This window comes from Saccostrea cucullata, unplaced genomic scaffold (assembly GCF_032062105.1).
Source record: "Saccostrea cucullata isolate Sc308-1 unplaced genomic scaffold, CSIRO_AGI_Scuc_v1 ctg598, whole genome shotgun sequence".
In the NCBI taxonomy this organism is placed as follows: Eukaryota; Metazoa; Mollusca; class Bivalvia; order Ostreida; family Ostreidae; genus Saccostrea; species Saccostrea cuccullata.
In genome coordinates, this window is record NW_026919614.1 from 42,139 (window position 1) to 63,037 (window position 20,899).

Below are 20,899 nucleotides of genomic sequence, written 5' to 3' on the forward strand. Positions count from 1 at the left end.
GTAATACTTATAGTGACGTTTTTAGCATAATGGTGTATCTATCATTGGGTCGGAATTTGGCTGGCGGATGTCATACCAATTCTTGTGCCTTTGGTTTTTTTATACTTAATTTCAGGGAATGTTCCAGTTTCTTGATTGAAACAAAGAGCTCAGGGTGGATGTGATCGGTTTACGGGGATGCTTTCTTTTCCAGGGCACCTGCCTACTCCACCACTGGAATATCCCCAGATCCTTGTTTTACGCCCAGTTTATACACAGATTTGTACTGTTTGCAGATTAAAAAATTAGATCACTGTTCGTTATCTTCACTGATATAGTGAGGTTCACTATCATCTAATACCTCAATTTGGAGTAAACAGAAGTACAGAAAAGTAGTGCATGTATAAATATAAGTGTACATATGAAATGTGATTTTTTCCCCGTAGTAATAAAGCTTTGAAAACACAAGGGCATGATTACGTGTTGTTTATATTGGATTTGTGTGGAATGTCATCAGTTCGAAATGGAAATTCTCTATAATCACACTGTAAATTATTTTTAAAACACAAGGCCTTTTTACAATGCTCAAATGAACTCGTGTCACGCCGCTAAGACACGCATATCCAAACATCTCGAACGTAGAGTAAAATCGATAGAAAAACAATCGAGATCTCATTCATTAATTTCACAATTATCAATGTCATTTAGGCTTGTGCAGCAGCAGTTAAAGTAAACGTCTGCTGTAAACCTACTATATAATTATGTCGCTATGAACAGAGGTACAGAAGCTTAATGGGATCAGACAGTCTTTTAAAGGATGATAACAGAAATTAACAATTCATCGAAGGACAAATCTATCGATCGATGATATCCAATATGGCGCTCAGCGTCTGCTCATAGCATTCATTAGGTTTCATAGCAAAAATCGAATGCTTGTGAAAAATGTCCTTCATAAGAAGACAGCGGCAGTAGATATCATGGACCCAGTTCCCCGGATTTATCACATGTACCGGGAAAAAGGAAACACGGACTGCTGTTGACATTTTTACAAATACGCATCCGCTCGGATCGATAGAGCTCAGATGAAGATGTTCTCTCTCTGTTCGTCTCAGAGTATGGGGTCTGACAAAAATGACTGATGTAAATATTGACCAAGTCGCTATAACCGGACCATGGCAGTGACTGCTATCGACTTACACTTGGAGGGAGCTAACACGGTATATTTCTCTGGACACAGAGTGAAGGGAGCATTGGTGGTCCATATTGGGGTGCCTATAATCATTGCAGGTAAGCCTTAGCTTTCTCCTCCATAGCCCAATGATGACGGCTCATTCAGGGTGTGGCTAGCGGGTATACGTTTCATATTCACTCACATGAAGTGAATTTATCACAGATAAACTTCAATCACATGAAAAATTGTGTTTACACAAATAAGTTAAACATGTTAAATATGATTGATTTCTTTTGTAATATGAAAATGGATTGATGCCGTGCTGGAAAATCACAAAAGGCTTGCTCATTTGCCTGATTCTCCTCCTTTTGATGTTGTTCTTGGCGCTTCTTACGTGAAATATTAAAAAAATCAATTACATCGACGTGCTTTGTCACCAGATAAGGAAATTAAGTCTACAAGGATATGACCAGTCCCCCGTGCACTGTTATTGCTAAAATACAGCCATTTAAGAGATAACTTTATTAGGTGTTCGAGTCTATTGGGGTTTCGATCAGATCTTGTACAGTTGTATGTGTGCACAATGATATTGCTTTTATGGTATCTGTTCAATGAATCATTGACGTGTCTTGGATAATAGTTCACTTGAGGAATCAGGAACCATTTATTTACAGTTTCAGACTCCATGATTCAGAATTAGTATATGCAATATTGAATTTAAAAATATGAAAAATTTTCAAGTAATTTGAAAGCTTGCGCGAATAAAAATGAGAAGAATAGTATGGTTTTACAAATATGTACCACATCAGATCATTATTTTCGTCCTGCTACAATGCTTCCTTTTTTCGCAAACCGCAAGCTTTGACAGAGGTGATATATTAGTAAACAATGTACATGTGTACACTTTATTAAAGAAGGACATGTCTTTTATGTTTTGAAGGAGTAGAAGTTCGATTTAGGGGAGCAGCCCGAGCTAAATGGAGTGAAAGTGTACAGCGGGAAACTTACAAAACAGACATTGAACATGAAAAGGAAGAAATATACTTTGACGATAGGTTCTGTTTGTGGGGAAAAGGTATCCAATATAAAGATACTTTATTCACAGGAAAAATGAATAAATATGATTTGTTGACTTCTGCCTCTTTTGCTTGTTTTTTCAGTTGTATATACTGTATATTTTCTTCTTTCACATTGTAGTAAATGAACAAAGCAGATGGGAAGGAAGAGAAGTTTTACAGAGAGGACGTCACATGTTTCCATTTCAATATAAAGTTCCGGAAGGTGTACCTTGTTCCTTTGAAGGTCCGGATGCACATGTTCGGTACACGGTACAGGGGATTATAATTCGGTACAATGGGGAATGTATCAGTACTCAGCGTACGATAAACGTACTAAGGGAGTTTGATCCAAGTAGAGAGCCCGGTGATTCATCCGCAAACTCGGTTAGTTTTCCCGATTCTCTTTAGTTGTACATGTAATACCATGGTTTAATTTAAATTTGTTTTTTTACACCCATGCACTCTGGTATAAAATGCAAATTAGAAAATGAGATTATATATATATATTCCTTGGTAAATTTTAAAATGAGGGGAAAAGTTAAATGTGTTGTATATTTATTGTCTATTGTCAAGACTATATAAGAAACAATCAAAATAATGAGACAATTAATATATGCAGAAAAGCTAATAACTCGATCTATTTCAGTGCAACTCTTTCGACTGGTGTTGTAATAAACACCTACTCATGTTATTAAGACTGACATAGTAACAATTGCTTGTCTATTGCTCAAAAACTATCTCTAAATTTAAAATAGCAAAGAACACAAATGGGAAAAAAGTATAAAAATGTAGGTGTACAGAATAGCACAGAAATAATTACCATTTTTAACCATCTACCTCTAGACGCCACATCCTCTGGAGGACTACGCAGAAAAAGCAGTCCACACCGTTTGCTGCAGACCAGGTCACGTGTCTTGTTCTATTACCCTGCCAAAACGGGCTTACGTTTCCGGAGAAAATCTGCGGACGGAAATTGTTGTGCATAACATGTCTATACGAAAATCTGGTGCTGTCAGTCTTCAACTTAAACAGGTAACAACCAGGAAAAGGGAGGCCTTGGTGTCTGGTACACTCTGGTCATCATGATTGAAGTTAAAACTGTTGGCACAAAACAGTATTTCTATGCAATTGTACATTGTTCATTAAAAAATAAAGATACGAAAACCTCAAAGTGAAATTCTAGCATGCACGAAAGGTCTCTAAGATAAATCCCCGCCAAACTTCTGTTTTCTTCTGTTCTCTAAACTTCCCTTGCATTGTTGGGTGATATATTCTTCTTCCATACGAGTTAAAATCTAGAGGTAGAGCATTATTATTAGGCAGACGATATGGATAATCAATCAATCATTCTCGAAGTTGGGAAGGGGGATTAAAGAAACTTAATGGTAGATAAAGATAAAAATCTATATACTGGAAATGGGGTCTCCCCAAATACAAGATGGCAAATTTGGTTCTAACCTTGGGCCATGAACTCTGAACGACCTGGAGATGCTTGCATGGTCATAACGATCATCCTGCCTTTCTTGAATTTTTTTCTTATATATCGTAAAATAAAACTATGACCCCCTCCCCCCGTCTTTGGTTCGATTCTTTATTTGGGGGTTGTTAACCTAGAACCAGTTTCGGATAGGATATATTTTAGCAGAGAAAGCTTACTAGTACTCTATAAGAACAGTTATGCACAATGCTCTAATTTTATAGATCATATCATATGGAGGAGTTCACACACGGACACTGCTCCTAAAAGACCACAAGATTTGTGAGAGTCTTCGTCCTGGGCAGCACAAGACTTGGCGAGATTACCCCCTCCGAATCCCCTCTATGTGTCCCTCCCGGCTCCACATGTGCAAGGTGCTCGATGTCCGGTACTGTATAGCGGTAAGGACAAACGCTTACAACGAAAAGAAGTTACCTGCCAGACAATATCATAGAAATATTTCAAAGTTAAATGTTTTCTCATTAAGTTGTTAAATCATAGGTCTATCCTTTTCTTTTTTAAGTCGCTCTCGTTCACTATTTGTATCATTCTTAAAAAATAAGGTACTGTTTTCTTTATTTTATAACAATTGCTTAATTGTCACTTATCATATGTATTGATAAATAAATACAGACATAATTTTTGTTTTTTAAGGTTGAGGCAAGCTTTGCCGACTCTGTGCTTTACGCTGGGGTTCCTATCATAATAGCCACTGTACCCGATCCACATCTGGAATTCTCTAAAATCACATACAAAGGTACCATATACAACTACTTCAACATTACATCCAAATTTTTGAAGAAAGGGTTGTTGTCAAGACATGTATTCTTTTTTGTAAAGTTGTGTAGTTTTCATCATATGTAACATCACATAATTATGTGTTTCTGCAGTCAGTGAGCCTCCTCTTATGACAGACAAAACTGTGACAGAGTGTTATATTTATGGATGTACAAAAGCGGAAACGGAAGAAGAAGATGTAAAACCAAAATACAAATACTTTGAGGACATGAAAGATCCTCGAAGAGAGAGGGACATTTTAGTCAAACTACGACAGAGCCCTGGATTGAAACGTAGAAAAGAGAAAGAGAAACTAAAAGCTGAGAAAGAAAACAAAGATCAATCCAAGCATCTATTGAAGCTCAAGTCAGACGAAATTGTAATGGAATCGCGAGCATAGAAATGAAATTGAGAACCAGAATGGATTAATGCAAAACCGCTCTTCAATGCCAAATGATTGCTTAACTTGCCAAAGATCCTTCCTATTGTTTGGCAGATGCTAGGTCATCTGAGAAACTCGCTGTGCAAAGTCCCTGCATGCTGGACATGCTAGTTTACAATTTACCACATGTATTTACCATATTAACACCAAAACAATGACCCTGTTTCCGGTCTTTCATCCTGTACACTTGCTTTACACCGCTGTTCATAAGGATTTTCAATGCTTTAACCATTATTTTCCTGTAGATTCATGGACACACATTTGCTGTTAATGCAACGAATCTCCAGAGGGAAAAAAATAGATTATTTGATTCCATCAAGTCCAAGTGTCTTATTGTTGTACTCATTGTGTCCCTGATAAAAAAGATGTTTAATGTTTTGTACACATTTGTAAAAGATTTCCTCTCTTTGAGACGATCGCTGGGCGATGTATAAAACTATTTTTTATTCCATTTATTGTGAACCAGATGTAAGTTAATGTGGAGTATTTCGTTGTGATTGTGGTATCCGTTGTGCATGCTTGTGTTGAGGAGAATAAAGTCTATGAATAACCCAGGTACATTTTATAAAATTTAATTTTTTTTTTTTGCTGTTTGGAAGAAAAAACTTGAAACTTGCAGGTTTCTATTTAAGAGTATTCAATCAGTTGAATTGTGTAGGTCCAGTTGACTAGTTTTTATATATAAAGACCAGTAATAATGCTAGATTGAAGAAATTAGCAGTAACTGTTTGTTATCATTAGTCGACCTACTTTTCTATGATTATAAAGCAGAAGGTTTTCATAAAGGTTTTCATTAGAAGAAACAAGCACATACTGTGGCCATCAACCCGACACTCGGGTATAATGACGACTCTCTTTGGCAAATAGATAAGTTTATATTTCCATTCAATTACCAATATGAAATGTATGGAAATAACGAAAATAAGTAATTTTTTGCTTGATTTTCAGACAATATCTCGGTTATTTTTGGAGAGTCTTCTAACAATCTGTCGGAATTTCCATGGATACTTATTGCACTGTATTATAAGAAGACCTAATTTTGTGGACAGCTGAAGCAGAATCTATTTTAAAAAACGTAAATGAAAAGTAAAAGTCTCTTGTTGTCTTCAATTCAACATTTAGATATATCTACATGTTATCGATTAGCAATATTTATTTTCATTCCTACGTTGTCTCGAATTGTGTCTTTGAACTCGAAATAAAAGATACAACAGAGTCTGATAAATTCGTTTCATATTTGGAAATTTTACTAGAAAAAAGACTTAAATGACAAAACTTTATGACGAACTTAATGACTTAAACTTTTCTATCGCCTAGCTTCCTTGTTTGTGTGGAAATTTGCTTATCAACTGCGCTTGTTTATGGTGCAAGTCCGAAATATTGGTCTAAAATGTCAAAATACCAATCATCCATGTTCTACAATCTCAGATCTGAATCAAGTTCTGATTTCAAAATTCTGGTGTAATATTGTGGAACAGTTTAACCTTTAATAAAAGAATGCCTTAAATACTTAAATTAATTCTTCACAAGTAATATAATAGAGAGTCACAAGGAAGACTAAGTCTAGATTCTACACTCATTGAAGTTACCCTCTTTAAATTAAGAAGTACAAGTTCATGAAACAAAGTGATCAACAGTCTCGTTTAAAGCCATAAATTGTTATTTATACACTGTATTGTCTACAAAATTTTGAGTTTGACTGGTCATTACAAGGAGCACCGGGCGGTTGAAACCGGTCGAGAGGGAATGCTGTCTTCTCCATGACACCTGATCCATCTCTAATGTTTTAAGAGATCCGTGTTTCCTCAGCTCCAATTTTTTTTAAATTTTCAGTTGACTTTTGAGAAGGGATAGATATGGGTCGCAAATGGACTTTTATCTTACCAGTAAAATTTTTCTCGTTTTTCCTTTTACAATGTATATTTAGTTCAATGTCTGGCATAATCTTCGAAAGAATTCATAGATGAAATGATATTCTGTCATTTATTTATGACCTTCTAGGAGGAGGTGAATCCCACTGTGAGACTTGGAGATCGATCCTTCGGATGAGACCATATAAACCGATGATCCATGTCCAAGTAGGTGCTGGCACGAAAAAGATACCTCACTGCTAAATGACCCCGAGTGCCGAGTATACGACAAAATTTGCAGCTCTCCACCAGCAAGTGGTGGCGTCGCCATATGAGTGAAAAAATTCTTGAGAGGGACATTAAACAACATACAATCATCTAGGACTAAGACCTAAGGTCTTTATTTCGAAATCTATTAATATCACCAGTACTGACATTTCCAGTGGGACTTAGTCGAAAAACGAAGAACAAAAAACACTGAGGATTGTTTATAATTGAAAAGATTTGGGAAAACAGATTGGGATATCTATATAAAATACAGAGCGTAGACCAACTTTTAATGTGAAATTGATTAAATTAATTAAAATTTAGAATGTAAATAATTTTTACAGATGCTCATTTCTTTATTCCATTAATTCGGTTTGAGTCAGAATTATCTACTGACACACGTGGTCGGATAAAGATCTGGTGATGGACAACATCCAAAATCACAAACACTACATGTAGCTTGTATTCTGCAGGAGAAATATCTCAGGGTGGGCTTTTCTTTACTTTTTCAACTAGTTCATCCAAACATTTCAAGAAAACAGAGTAAAATAGGTGTGAAAATGAAAAAAAGACCTAATTGTTTATTGACCTACGGCGAAAGTGAATCAAAAAGAGACATCATGTGCATGCATATTTGGTTTCCTAAAAAGCTTGTCTGACGTGGTTTGCATAAATTTATGAAGCGGAAAGAAATAAAACATTATGTTTATTTCCTACGTCTGCATAATATATCTTAAAGAGACCATGCGTAAACAATACTGTACACAATAATGTACAAAGAACAATAAATTTAAGGTTCTGGCTACTGGAAATCAAAGAAAAAAACTAAGACTTAAGTCATATTTTTAATTCATCAGATAAAATATTTATTAATTATTGTTGGAATTTATTTCTTTATTTGCATATAAAACATCTCTGTGTAACAATATATATTGTTTGATTCATAAACAAACATGTTAGGAGATGAAATTTAACATTGTCTTATGCAGTTTTTATATTAAGCATTTTACATTTTCATAATCTGTCAAAAGATCAATAAATTTTGCATACATGAAAATGCAAGAAAATATTTCTCCGTTTCTTTATAAAAAAAACAAATATATACAAATTAAATGACAAAAATTGAGTCAAAACTGCAATGTATTTAAAAAAAAATATATAAAAATATTTCCTTTTCCATCGCCTTATAGGAGTCTATAAGAGGTCTATTTTCGTATAAATTACCTTTGAAAATGCGTTTGCGGGATTGTCGACGAGTTTTCGACCAAATTAAGACTATAAATATAGCATTTGCTGTAAAATGTTAATGACTGTAAAATGCTATTGTGATCATTTTTAAAAATAAATTCATTCCGTGTTTACGAGTGTTACAAATTGAAGATTGGCTGTTACTAACTGCTTCAATTTTAACAAGAGGCCCAGGGGCCACAGCGCTCACCTAAGCACATCAGGCTTGAATTTACTACCCCCCTTCCAGGCGTTCATCATTTGAACAAACTAAAATCCACACTATCAGAGGATGATTCCACATAAATATCACTAATCATAGCTTTGAAGTACTTGAAAAGAAGATTTTAAAAGGTTTCCCTATATATCCCTATGTAAAACTTGGGTCTACACTACCTAAGGATGATTCCACATGAGTTTCATCTTTCCTGGCCCAGTGGTTCTGGAGAAGAGGAGTTTTAAAGATTTTTCCTATATATTCCTATGTAAAACTTAATGGCCATTTTGGCCCCACTAATGCCCCGGAGGTTAACATGATTTGAACAAACTTGAATCTACACTACCTAAGGATTTTTTGATTCCACATGAGTTTCATCTTTCCAAAGCCAAGTGGTTCTTGAGAAGAAGATTTTTAAAGATTCTTCCTATATATTCCTATGTAAAACTTGGGTCGGCCATTTTGGCCCCACCCTTGCCCCAGGGGTCATGAGAACAAATTTGAATCTACTCTTCCTGAGGATGATTCCACATGAGTTTCATTTTCCTGGCCCAGTGGTTCAAATGGAGAAGAGGAGTGTAAAAGATTTTTTATATATTCCTATGGGAACTTGGGTAAGGCCATTTTGGCCCCACCCTTGCCCAGAGGGTTCATGATTTGAAACAAACTTGAATCTACACTACCTAAGGATGATTCCACATGAGTTTCATCTTTCCTGGCCCAGTGGTTCTTGAGAAGAAGATTTTTAAAGATTTTCCTATATATTCCTATGTAAAACTTGGGTCGGCCATTTTGGCCCCACCCTTGCCCCAGGGGTCATGATTTGAACAAACTTGAATCTACTCTTCCTGAGGATGATTCCACATGAGTTTCATCTTTCCTGGCCCAGTGGTTCTGGAGAAGAAGATTTTTAAAGATTTTTCCTAAATATTCCAATGTAAAATCGGCCATTTTGGCCCCACCCTTGCCCCGGGGGTCATGATTTGAACAAAATTGAATCTACATTTACCTGAGGATGATTTCACATGATTTCAGTGTGTGTTCCTGGCCCACGGTTCTGGAGAAGAAGATTTTTTTTAAAATGCCATTAATTTTTCTCTAATTCATAATTATCTTCCCTTGGAAAAGGGCGTGGCCCTTCTTCAAACTTGAATCCCCTTTACCCAAGGATACTTTGTGCCAAGTTTGGTTGAAATTGGCCCAGTGGTTCTTGAGAAGAAGATGAAAATGTTAAAAGTATACGACTACGACGACGACGACGACAACGACAACAACGACAGACGACGGACAAATTTTGATCAGAAAAGCTCACTTGAGCCTTCGGCTCAGGTGAGCTAAAAACTACACTTGAAAAATGAAGATGTTATTTGTTTATTGTATCGATGAAAAATTCCTTATTGATAACATTATTATTTATTAGAATTGTTAATAAAACATCTCAAAAATATCGAATACTACTATTCTTACTAACTTGTTTTTAGTAATTAAGGTCTTTCGTTTCCAACGGAAGACCTTCTACTGATTCTGTTGGTAAAGATTATTATTCTTTTTTTTTTTCTTCTACTTCCTAGACGCCAACTTTGAAAGCTCATATCTCACTCATTTCTTAATTGATTTCGCTCAAATTTTCAGAGGTACTAGAAGTTAATAAACTCTATCAGAATGCTGTCGAAATTTTCAAAAAGTCACTTCCGGTTTTGAGTTATTTCCCTTTAAACGAAAATTTATAGGCTTTCGTTTCCAGATAAAGGCTCGGAGACGGCTAAAGCTGGAGCAGAAATTCTACTGATTTTAGATAATAGAGGGATTGAAGTTGTGCACATCGGTTTTTGTTTTTCGATTTCTCTATTCAAAATGGCGCTATATAGGGTCAGAAATTAGAACGCTTAAAAGAGCCAAAAATTACTCATATTTTGCTTTTTATCTTCTAAACTAAAAATATTTTGTTAAACTATATAGAACATAATTTGTGCAGAATTAAATGATCTTTCAAATGATATCTCGTTTTAAAAGGGCTGGCCCCTAACATTAAGGGCCAAGAGGGGCCAAAAGTTTTTCCTTTATATCTCAAAAAGTATTGAGAATTTGTAATACGTCAAAGAAGCAAAGTTGTTTGAAATGTCAAGTTTAATCTATAGAGGTCGTCAAAGTACGTCCGGCGACGTCACTTCCGGCCAAACCGGAAGTAGTCGGAAAACGCATATTTTGCCATTCTTGACAAGTTTTTGGGTAACATCTGTCACTGGGAGCATAAAAATTAATTTTCCGTCCGGTGTCGTCACTTCCGGTCAGTGTGGAAGTAGCAAAAAATGGCTGATTTTTGCATTAAATAACATAGATTTAGAGGATTTAAACAATTTTAGGACGTTATTACCCATTTTTGTAAAAATAAAAGTTACTTCCGGTCAAACAGGACGGAAGACCTTCTCGTTGCTTTGCAACGAGCTTTGCTCTAGTTCTCTCTCTCATTCCAGTCTGTTATTAATTGATGCTGGGATGCGAAAATCAACTTCATTAATAGCTCTCTGCATGGTGCAAGGGAGAAAACAGAAAGTTGTTTTTAGAACTTTGCATTGCCTGAAATTAGGGTCTACACATAGAAGAAGAAACAATAGTTTATATGGATATACGTTTATAGAACGTACATATGCACCTTGTAAATCAATTTTATGATTGCTACTAAATAATTCAATTCCAGTTCGAAGATTTAAATACTTGTCAAAATTCATCTTAGATTTAAAAATATGCATACTTATTAGATCACTACATAAATGCGCATAACATACAATATATCGTTTCAATTCAATATTTGTGCCATAAATGCAGCAACTGTTAACAACATGGTACACATGTGATGAGTGCCGATACGAATGAGCTACAATGTATAGAGATAAGACTGACAAGAATCGCCCTTATCTACTAACAGTGGATTTTCGTACAATGTGCATCAGATCTTTACCTACTAATTGACTCCTATTATTAGAACTGCACGTAACTCAGTATTACACAGATATAGTTGAAAGAGAGTCGGGGATTTCCAGTTACATATTTTTAGAAACACCAGTGGAGTTATCTTACTTGCTTAGTGGCGCTGGATCGCGAACGGAAGTAGATTTACGGCGACAGAAAGCGCTCTGCGCTGCGCTTAGCGCTTAAAAATGATGAATACAACATTTGATTATTTATCTCGATGTCTTATCTTTATTTCAGTGTGTGTTATCTCTAGAGTACACGTTTACTGAGATATGACGAGACAAGATAAGGAATGGTCTCTTCTAAAGGGTTACATACACAGATAAGGCATAGAAAATGTGGGATCTTTATATGAATAAGTCACCAAGACACAAACAGATCTGAAGAGGTACTGTTAATTACATGGCTCTTTTTTAATGCACTGGCACCGTGACACGGAATAAAAATTGGAATACTGTATATTCTTTTCGTATCTTCAGCAACGTGGTAATGGAGGGCGTAGCAGACGTACAGAACGTCGACAATGTTACTGTATTTAGTAACACTACAGGGATGATAAGTCCACCTGGTCCGTCAACTCTTAAAACCGTTTTCGACATCGTCATTAAAATCACACTTATTATCATAATGTTTGGGATGGGAAGTGCCACAGAATTAGAACCACTTTTGAAGCATATCAAACGACCAGTCGGAATACTTATTGGGATGTTGTCACAGTTTGCTGTCTTGCCATTGGTTACTTTCGGATTGGCACATGCGCTGATGCTGCCAAATGTCCCCGCACTAGGAATGCTGGTGATGGGTTGTTGTCCGAGCGGCTCCACATCAAACGTGTTCACGTATTGGGTAGATGGTGATGTCCCCCTCAGGTAACACTGAAAATCCTAAGTAAATTAAATAATAGTCCGAATTATGGAAATTTATCGCAGAGGATTATACCTAAGGAACATGTCAAATTATTGAAATCTCTCCAAAGTGTTTGTCCTGTATTTAGATATAGTTTTTTTTTAACTTTTATAATTTTGTGAAGTATATCAATGACCACTGTCTCCACTACCCTCGCCTTTGGTCTGATGCCTCTTAATCTGCTGATCTACAGTGGGAGCTGGACTAGTGACGACCTCGTTATACCGTACATCAACATACTCATCTCATTTGCCATGACCATCACGCCAGTCATTCTAGGCATTTTACTGCGCTGGAAGTTTCCAAAAATCGCCCTTGTTGTTGTAAAGGTAACAAACTTTTGCATAATATAACTTACTCATGGAAAGTTGTCTTATTCTCTTATAAATATGCTTGTCTCATGTAAATTTGCTTCATTTTTTCAAACAATGGGTCCAGTACTGATGTAAATGTTATATCAACCATAGTATGTCACTGTTTTAAAAGCAAACTATTATTTTCTCTGCAGGTGGGCAGTATAGCTGGTGCTTTTTCTGTAGTCCTTACCCTAACACTGTTGAGTTTACTCTACCCCTTCATGTATAGCGCCTCCTGGAAAATATACCTCGGAGCAATTCTTTTGCCCTTTGTTGGCTTTCTGTTTGGTTACATAGTGGCCTCAATATTTCGGATGGAGCACTTCCAGCGGAGAACGGTAGCACTGGAAACGGGAATTCAGAACTTCCCCTTGTGTATGACTTTGTTGTCGCTCTCGTTTTCTCGGGACAGGTTCGCCGAAATCTCGCTGTTTCCGTTACTTTACGGGGTGACTTGTATCCTGGCCAGTGTGGTGTTCGCCGGGATATTCCGAATCGTGAAGGTTTTTGCCACGAAATCTAGTGAACGAAAGGAAAATGGTTGTACAGAAAATCTACAAGAAACGATTGAAACAACAAAAAGGTTTCTAGATGACTAAGATTTTGATGAATAATTTTGAAAAAATAATGTAGGTGTGTATGAGATTTAAAAAAAAATCCTTTATTTATTCATCTGTCAATTTCGTTTTTTTTTCTTATTTCGATTTATCTTTTTATGCAGTATTCAATTACATAAATCTCAATGAGAGTACAGATTGTCGTATTTTTTTATTTCCTATGTCAGCGCCTTAGAGTAGCGAACCTATCAATCCAATGGTCCAATTTTCGACATACTAAAATCTGGTTAGTGTTCCCTAAAAACGAAAAAATGTTGTTTGTTCCGTTTCAGAGGTGGACAACATGTAGGAAAGGCAAACGTCTTTTTTCTCTCAGCAGGTTGTAAGAATGAAAATCCTGACATAAGATTCCCTATATTCACAGAGTGATGTGTATTTACTCGTGGTATTTCTTCAAGGTTCATCATTAAAGGCACCTGTTGCCAATTGAAGGAGGAAGAAAAATAGACGATGGAGAGAGTACAGGTATACAAAGAAACAAGGACAATGCTGCTGAAGCAAGTGCAAAAACTGTAGAAAATAGTCAAGGTTCTAATAGAGAGTTGAAACACACGAAAGAGATTCACCGCCAGGCATATTTCGTAGGGAAAAAAGTAACACCATCAATTTTGACATCTCCATGGATGGATTTCAAGATTCATTTAAAGGTGCTTAGACACAGATTTGATGTTAATATTTTCTCAATTTTTCTGTATAATTTCATGACTTAAAACATTAAGATTTTTATAATATTTTCGTATAAAATGCCACAGCAAAATATAATTTAAGAAATAAAACAAAAAAATTGAGAAAATATAAACATTACATCTGTGTCTAGGTATCTTTAAAGAAATGGACAGAATTAAACGAATAGGAGAAAGAGGTGTTTTTTGGTGGCAGTAAGTCTGGGAGGCACAGTACAAAAAAATCTTATTAAATCTGAACACAATTCGTAAAAGGAATCTGTCCGCTATATTCGATCGGACTCTCGCTATATCGAGGGCTCTGTATATAGAGTCAACTAGGTCACTGTTCAGTGTAATCAGTCGTCACCGTTGTGGAAGGACGTATGCTATACAGCATTCTGTAGCGACAAAAAATTACTGTGTACTTTTTCTAATGCAGGAAAGGAAAAAAACCAAAAAAAAAAAAAATCAACAGTTGCACTGATCAGTGCAGTACACAAACAAACACAAATACACATAACGGCAATAAAATGTAAACAATGGTAATGCAGGATATCCAGCACGAAAACGGGTCGTCATTCCACGCTGATACCCGTGACAATAAAGCAGTCAGGTGTAACGAATTCGAAGAGTATGCCCCGATGCTGATATCGTATATTATAATATCGAAAATGGCGTATGCGTTTAAGAGAGGAAACCAGGGGAATCACTGTTGAAGCTGGGGCAAGAAACTAGACGACTAGTTACCTTGGCTTACCCAAAGGCATCACAAGAGGTGTGAAATACCTTGACAAAAGTCAGCTTTTAAAATCGCTAACATAGTGTGAAGCTAGATTCCGTGTACACAGCTTGCGGTCTTTGATGAAACATTACAAATTGCTGTGGAACTTGATGCATATATAAGAGCAGAAGAAAAGAGAACCGGAAAATGGAACAAGATAGTAAGAGAAGTAGATACAGAAGCCTCTTCTAGCAAAACGATGACAAAGACACAAAACTAAATACAAATCGGAGCTCCACAAAGGAAGCAGCTTATGCAACTACAGCGGATGCAATGGAGGATTAAAGTTCAACGTAGTAAGAGTGGCAAACGAACATTAAAAAAATGGAATCGTTTGTTTACTTGCAACTAAAAAGGGTAATATAAGCCGCAAGTGTCCACAGAGAAATTCAGACAACAATCTGCCAGGTAGAATGAGTGAGAAAGATATAGAAAGACTATAATGAGCAAGAGTCAATACAGACGAAGTCTGACCAGTCGTCACTACCGACCTGTTAGATAAGGTGCGGTTGCTTGACATCAATAGACTCTGGACTCTATATCTCTACCAACGCTAATTCCATAGTGAACTCAGGAGCTTCCTTTACAATAGTATCTTATGAGACAAATGATGCTTTTCCCTTGGCGAGTCAACCAGCATTGCGAGCAACACGTCACGCTCTCACTTAAGCAGATGGCAAGATATAAGAAACGAAAGTGTAGACAGTTTTATAAATAATTTAGAGTAGGAGAAAGATAACTAGTATAAAACACGAAGCAGTATTGGCAGCAATTAGAGGAAATGGTATTGTGGAACGTTAACACAAGCTACGAATTTACTAGTACCTGGCCACATTCAAACCTTGCTGGATGATGCAGAGAATCTTTCATCAAACAAAAGAAAACACCCAATCTTTCTTGCTAAGGCATGGTAAGCAGTTTGCTGAAAAAGGCGCTGATCAAGGACACACAAGCTTGATCATTCAAAAATGAAAAGCCTTTGTCATCAGCCAAGACACGTTCCAATCCATCTAAAGAAAGAAATTGACAACCAAATCAATAACATTCTTAAACAATATTATCAGACTGTCTTTAAGTCCTTTAGGCTGGGGCTGCACGGCTAGGAGGCGCATCCCCCGGGTGGCAGATAAGGGATCCCTCACTAAGTGAGGGGTGCACCGGAGAGACTGAAGAAGGTGCCGTGGACCAACACAACATAAGGGAAGGACACCCTGACAGAAAACAACTGGCCCTCCAAGCTTGAGGGTTGGGCTGGAGGTCGACTACCTCCTCCTGGAAAAAAATCAACAATTACAGAAACAATGGACATAAAAGAGCAAAGAAGACCGGGTGAAGCGGGGACCGCCAATAGTGGCAGCAAGACGACGAGGGGTGAGAGCCTTAGGGAAGCCCAGCGTCCGACTAGATCCCTTGTGACACCCAAACAAACATTCACCATCGGGCACTGGAATGTGAGAACATTGTATAGAGGAGGAGCTTCAGCACAGAATGCGAGAAAAAAGGAAGGACACCAACTGGAAATTTTGGGAATCAGTGAGTGCAGATGGGCAGGAGCTGGGAAGATGAGACTGGCCTCGGGCCAGACCGTCATATGCAGCAGGGATGAAGAACTGCATGAGGGAGGAGTTGCCATAATGATCAGCCAGCAAGCAATGAAGTCACTCATGGAATGGACACCTGTCAGTAAGAGAATCATGACAGCACGATTCTATTCAAGATACAGAAGAGTGTCAGTGATCCGAGCATATGCGCCACATAATGAAGAGGAAGGGGAGGAAAAAAGACCAATTCTATCAGGAGTTACAAGAGACCTTGGATGGATGTAATAAGAACATCATTATTATTATGGGGGACCTCAACGCCAAGGTGGGGAGTGACAATAACTGATATGAAAGAACTATGGGTATCCATGGACTGGGAACACAGAACGAAAATGGAGAAAGGCTGTGTGAATTTAGTCAGATCAACGGACTTGTAATAACAGGAACATTGTTTCCCCACAAAGACTTACACAAAGCAACATGGGTGTCTGCTACTGGAACAGCAAGAAACCAGATTGACCATCTTCTCATCAGTGGACAGTGGAGATCTTCTGTTCTTGACAACAATGTTCAGAGGGGAGCGGATGCCAACAGGGACCACTACCTGGTGAAGATCCAAATCAGGCTACAACTAAGCACACACAAGAAAAGAACAAGTTAAAACCAAGATTGGATGTAGAACGCCTCACAAACAATGAAGTAAAAGCAAAGTTCAATGATTGTGTGAGAAAGAAATTAGAAGAGCACAGGGAAAAGACTGAAGATATCTAGAAAATTTGGGAACAGCAGAAGATGGCATATGTGAATTCAGCAGAGGAAGTACTTGGCTACAGGAAAGGCAAAAGTAAACCTTGGATCAATGAAAACACCTGGAAGTTGATAGATGAAAGAAAAGACGTCAAGAGCACAAGATCAGAAAGAGTCAAGACAAGGATGAAAGAAAACTACAGACAGAAAGAAAAAGCAGTTAAGAAAAAAGCTAGAGTGGACAAGAGGAGATGGATGGCAGAGAAAGCTAAGCAAGCACAGAAAGCAGCCGAGAACGGGAGGTAGAAGGAACATTTACTGTACAGCATGATTAAACAGCTGACAAGAAGAGTAATAAGCAAACAGCAGAGGTGAAGAGCAAAGATTGACCGGAGAGCTTCTGAAAAGTAAAGAAGCGAGGCTTGCCAGATGGAACATTTTGAGGAAGTACCCAACAGAGACACTCCAGAGTCACCACCAAAAGATAAACATGACGAGGGAGAAGAGGTAGACATCTCGGTTGAGCCAGCCACCACGCAGGAAATAAGGACTGCACTGAAGACGCTTCGGAAAGGAAAGTCCCCTGCAGCAGATCAAATAACTGCAGAAATGTTAAAGGCAGACCTTGATAAGTCCAGCTCGAAATTGAAGCACACCTTTGACCAGATATGAAAGGAGGAAAAGGTGTCCAAAGAATGGACCAGCGGGCTGATCTGTAAAATCAACACATGAGAGGCAACTTACAGGACTGCAGCAACTGGAGTGGAGTCACATTGCTAGCCCTAGCCAGCATAGCACTAAGCAGGATCATCATTAACAGAATACAGGCTGGAGTTGACCGCAACCTGAGGAAAGAGGCAGGGTTCCGGAGAGAGAGAGAGGGACTGTAAACCAGATCTTCATCCTCAGGAACATTCTAAAGCAAGTCAACGAGTGGAATGCTACACTCTACATCCATTGTGTCGACTTTGAGAAAGCCTTCGACTCGGTGCACAGAGACAGCCTTTGGGTCATCATGAAGAAATATGGAATACCCAGAAAACGGATTATGATGGTCAAAGCCCTGTATGACAATTTTCAGTGCTCTGTGATTGATGACAACGAGACCACAGACCCTTTTCCTGTGATTACTGGTGTCAAACAAGGATGCTGCATGTCAGGCTTCTTGTTCCTCCTAGTGATAGACTGGGTGATGCAACAGACTCTCAGAGGAAAGAGAACAGGAATTAGATGGGACTTCACCACTTTGCTAGAAGACCTCGACTTCGCGGACGACATTGCCCTATGGTCATCAGCAACGAACCATCTTCAGTCCAAGACAACAAAACTGGAAGAAAACTCCGCAAAAGTTAGAAGTTAGAAAAGGGTTGAAGCTGAATGCCAAGAAATGCAAAATGACGAAGATAAATAGCAAGAGTGAAATCCGCCTGACAGTTGGAAACAACTAGACATCATCTGAAATGCTACAGATATCAGTAGAAAGATAAAAGTCTCCCTCTTTAAGAGCCTGGTCCTCTCTGTATTATTATACGGATGTGAGACCTGGAAACTTACCAAGACAGAGAAAAAGAAGATTGACATCTTTCAGACCAAGTGCGTCAGATGGATCCTTAAGGTCAGATAGCAGGGCATATCCTAAACAAGACAGTTCTAGAGATGGCAGACGCAAAAAGCATCAGTGGCGAGGTGAGGAGGAGGATATGGAATTGGATCGGCCACGTGCTTAGAAAGGATACCACGGATGACTGTATTGTGGCCCTCGGGTGGACGCATGAAGAGAGAAGGAAGCGAGGTCGCCCCAAGACAACATAGTGACGGATGGTGGAGGTGGAGCAAAACAATGCTGGTTGGAACTCCTGACCACAGCACGCCGTGAACCCTCAGACCGACCCCATTGGAAAAGAGATGTCTAGGCCTTGTGTGCCTCCTGGCATGGAGGGAATTAAGGTTAAGGTAAGGTTCAAGTCCTTAAGTAAGTCCATCACCCATTATATATCACCAATTCAAATCAAATAGGTCATAACAGATATCACCTATCTGAAAGGTGATGTCACTTATTCGAATAGGTGATATCACTTATTCAAAAAGGTAATATCACCAATTGAATATTCAAATACATGTAGGTGATTTCACTTTTTGGCAGTAAATATCAAAACGGCGCCTCATAATGTCGACTCCAATCAGAAAAAAAAATGGGATGATCATCCGCAATTGTATGCGAGACATATAGGGCTGCAGAATACGAAAGTTCTGGATTTACACCCATACATTATTTTACGTTTGGACGAGAAATTGTGCATCCCCTAGATCTATTGGCGGCTAAACTGCTAGCTCAAAAGAAATCCACAGAGCAATATATATCAGTCGGATTATTGACCTTGGTACTTGAAATAGCTATGAAGAATTTGGGTGAAAGTTTAAAACGACAAAAGTTTCGAAAGATCAAAAGATACACCGCAAAACGACCGCCCGATTCTTGAAGGGGTTGCCGACAGCCAAGGCACTTTGAAGAAATTTCAGCTGTATCATTAAACGGAAATAGACAAAATATCAAAAAGAAAACAGTCCGCTCTTTCTCATTTGCAATCTTGCAATCCAATGCAATGGCAAGGACGAAAATATAAATGTAGTAAGGAAAGAAACCGCTATGCATAATTGTCCATTTGGTATCGAGATGTTCCAGAGTCCTGAAGAAGTTTCAGAGCATTTTGGCCAAAAGCACGACAAAAGAATCAAATGTGACCACAGTGAGTATACTTCAGAGAGAACTGCCGTTAGAAGAGACATTGCAAACGCCGACATTCTGCATACCTAGACCATGATTGATTGTGTGTTGTTTAACGTCCCTCATATAAAGACGCCAACAATTGCCTGTGGAGAGCTACAAATTTTGTTCTATACTCGGCACTCAGGGCCATTGAGCAGTGAGGGATCTTTTTCGTGCCAGCACCTACTGCGACAGGGGACCTCGGTTTATATAGTCTCATCCGAAAGACCAGTCTCCACATCCAACAGTGGGATTCAAACCCGCGACGTAAGGACAGATTCCTTACTTTGCGACTCTAGAGCAAACATTCTAGCCACTGCGCCATGCCTGCGACTCCTAGACTTGAAGAAACCGAATCAAAACCCTGAGGAAGACTGAACAATTCAGCGCCGCACTCAGCCAATGTCTGTCTGATCCTAAGAGAGACAAACCAGCGACACAAAGCCATTAACTGACATCTGTCAGTTGTCAGGCGGGGACATATTTCCGCCATAAGGATGCTGCTGTACAATGCTGTCGAGAGAAAAAGAACCTGTATGATGCGTTTACCCATTGCAATAGAGTTGTCGTAAGGAAAAGACGAGTTTGGGAGACGGAATAAACTGAATTGAATTAACATTATTATGGAGCGTTCAGTGATACTATCAATTTCAGTTCAGTGTGAAGTTTTGCATTACGTCACGATCTTTTTCGACAGATGCATCCAGCGTAAACAATTCACGTGATTGGTCAACTCATTATCAACATTGACACAGAAATAGTCTGTTGTACGAGCAACCAATCAGCGATTAGAAGAAAGTTCCAGTCGTAAAGCTTGCAGTTAGGAGGCTTGTACTATTTACCTTGAGCGTAGCTGTCAAACTAGATCGTGACTTAACGTAAAACATCACACTTAACTGCAATCTACAGTAATGTGAACATTTCATTAACTTTTAAATTGTGCCAGTATGATCATAATTACTTACTTACTTACTTATCCTCTCCGTGCCCCGGAGGACGCATGAGGCCGTTATGATCATAATTACATGTACATTATATAATGTACCATAGTTAGGTGTAATTTCTTTTGTTAAAAGTGTGG

General features: G+C 38.1%; 3 protein-coding genes across 3 annotated transcripts; all 3 read left to right on the forward strand.

Moving 5' to 3' along the window:
* Positions 1-522: 522 nt before the first annotated feature.
* On the forward strand, positions 523-5,459 carry LOC134234304 (arrestin domain-containing protein 17-like). The gene is made up of 7 exons (XM_062716352.1): positions 523-1,266; positions 2,091-2,225; positions 2,348-2,592; positions 3,052-3,240; positions 3,910-4,086; positions 4,340-4,442; positions 4,576-5,459. Exons 1-7 carry the CDS (start codon positions 1,152-1,154, stop codon positions 4,860-4,862), a joined length of 1,251 nt encoding a protein of 416 aa, XP_062572336.1. The 5' UTR covers positions 523-1,151; the 3' UTR covers positions 4,863-5,459.
* A 6,293-nt stretch (positions 5,460-11,752) lies between these two features.
* Positions 11,753-13,446, forward strand: LOC134234293 (ileal sodium/bile acid cotransporter-like). Its single transcript, XM_062716342.1, has 3 exons — positions 11,753-12,307; positions 12,469-12,673; positions 12,853-13,446. The coding sequence occupies exons 1-3, from the start codon at positions 11,928-11,930 to the stop codon at positions 13,297-13,299; spliced, it is 1,032 nt and encodes a 343-aa protein (XP_062572326.1). The 5' UTR covers positions 11,753-11,927; the 3' UTR covers positions 13,300-13,446.
* Positions 13,447-16,064: 2,618 nt separating this feature from the next.
* Positions 16,065-16,589, forward strand: LOC134234282 (craniofacial development protein 2-like). Its single transcript, XM_062716336.1, has one exon. It carries the CDS (start codon positions 16,065-16,067, stop codon positions 16,587-16,589), a length of 525 nt encoding a protein of 174 aa, XP_062572320.1.
* Positions 16,590-20,899: the final 4,310 nt, after the last annotated feature.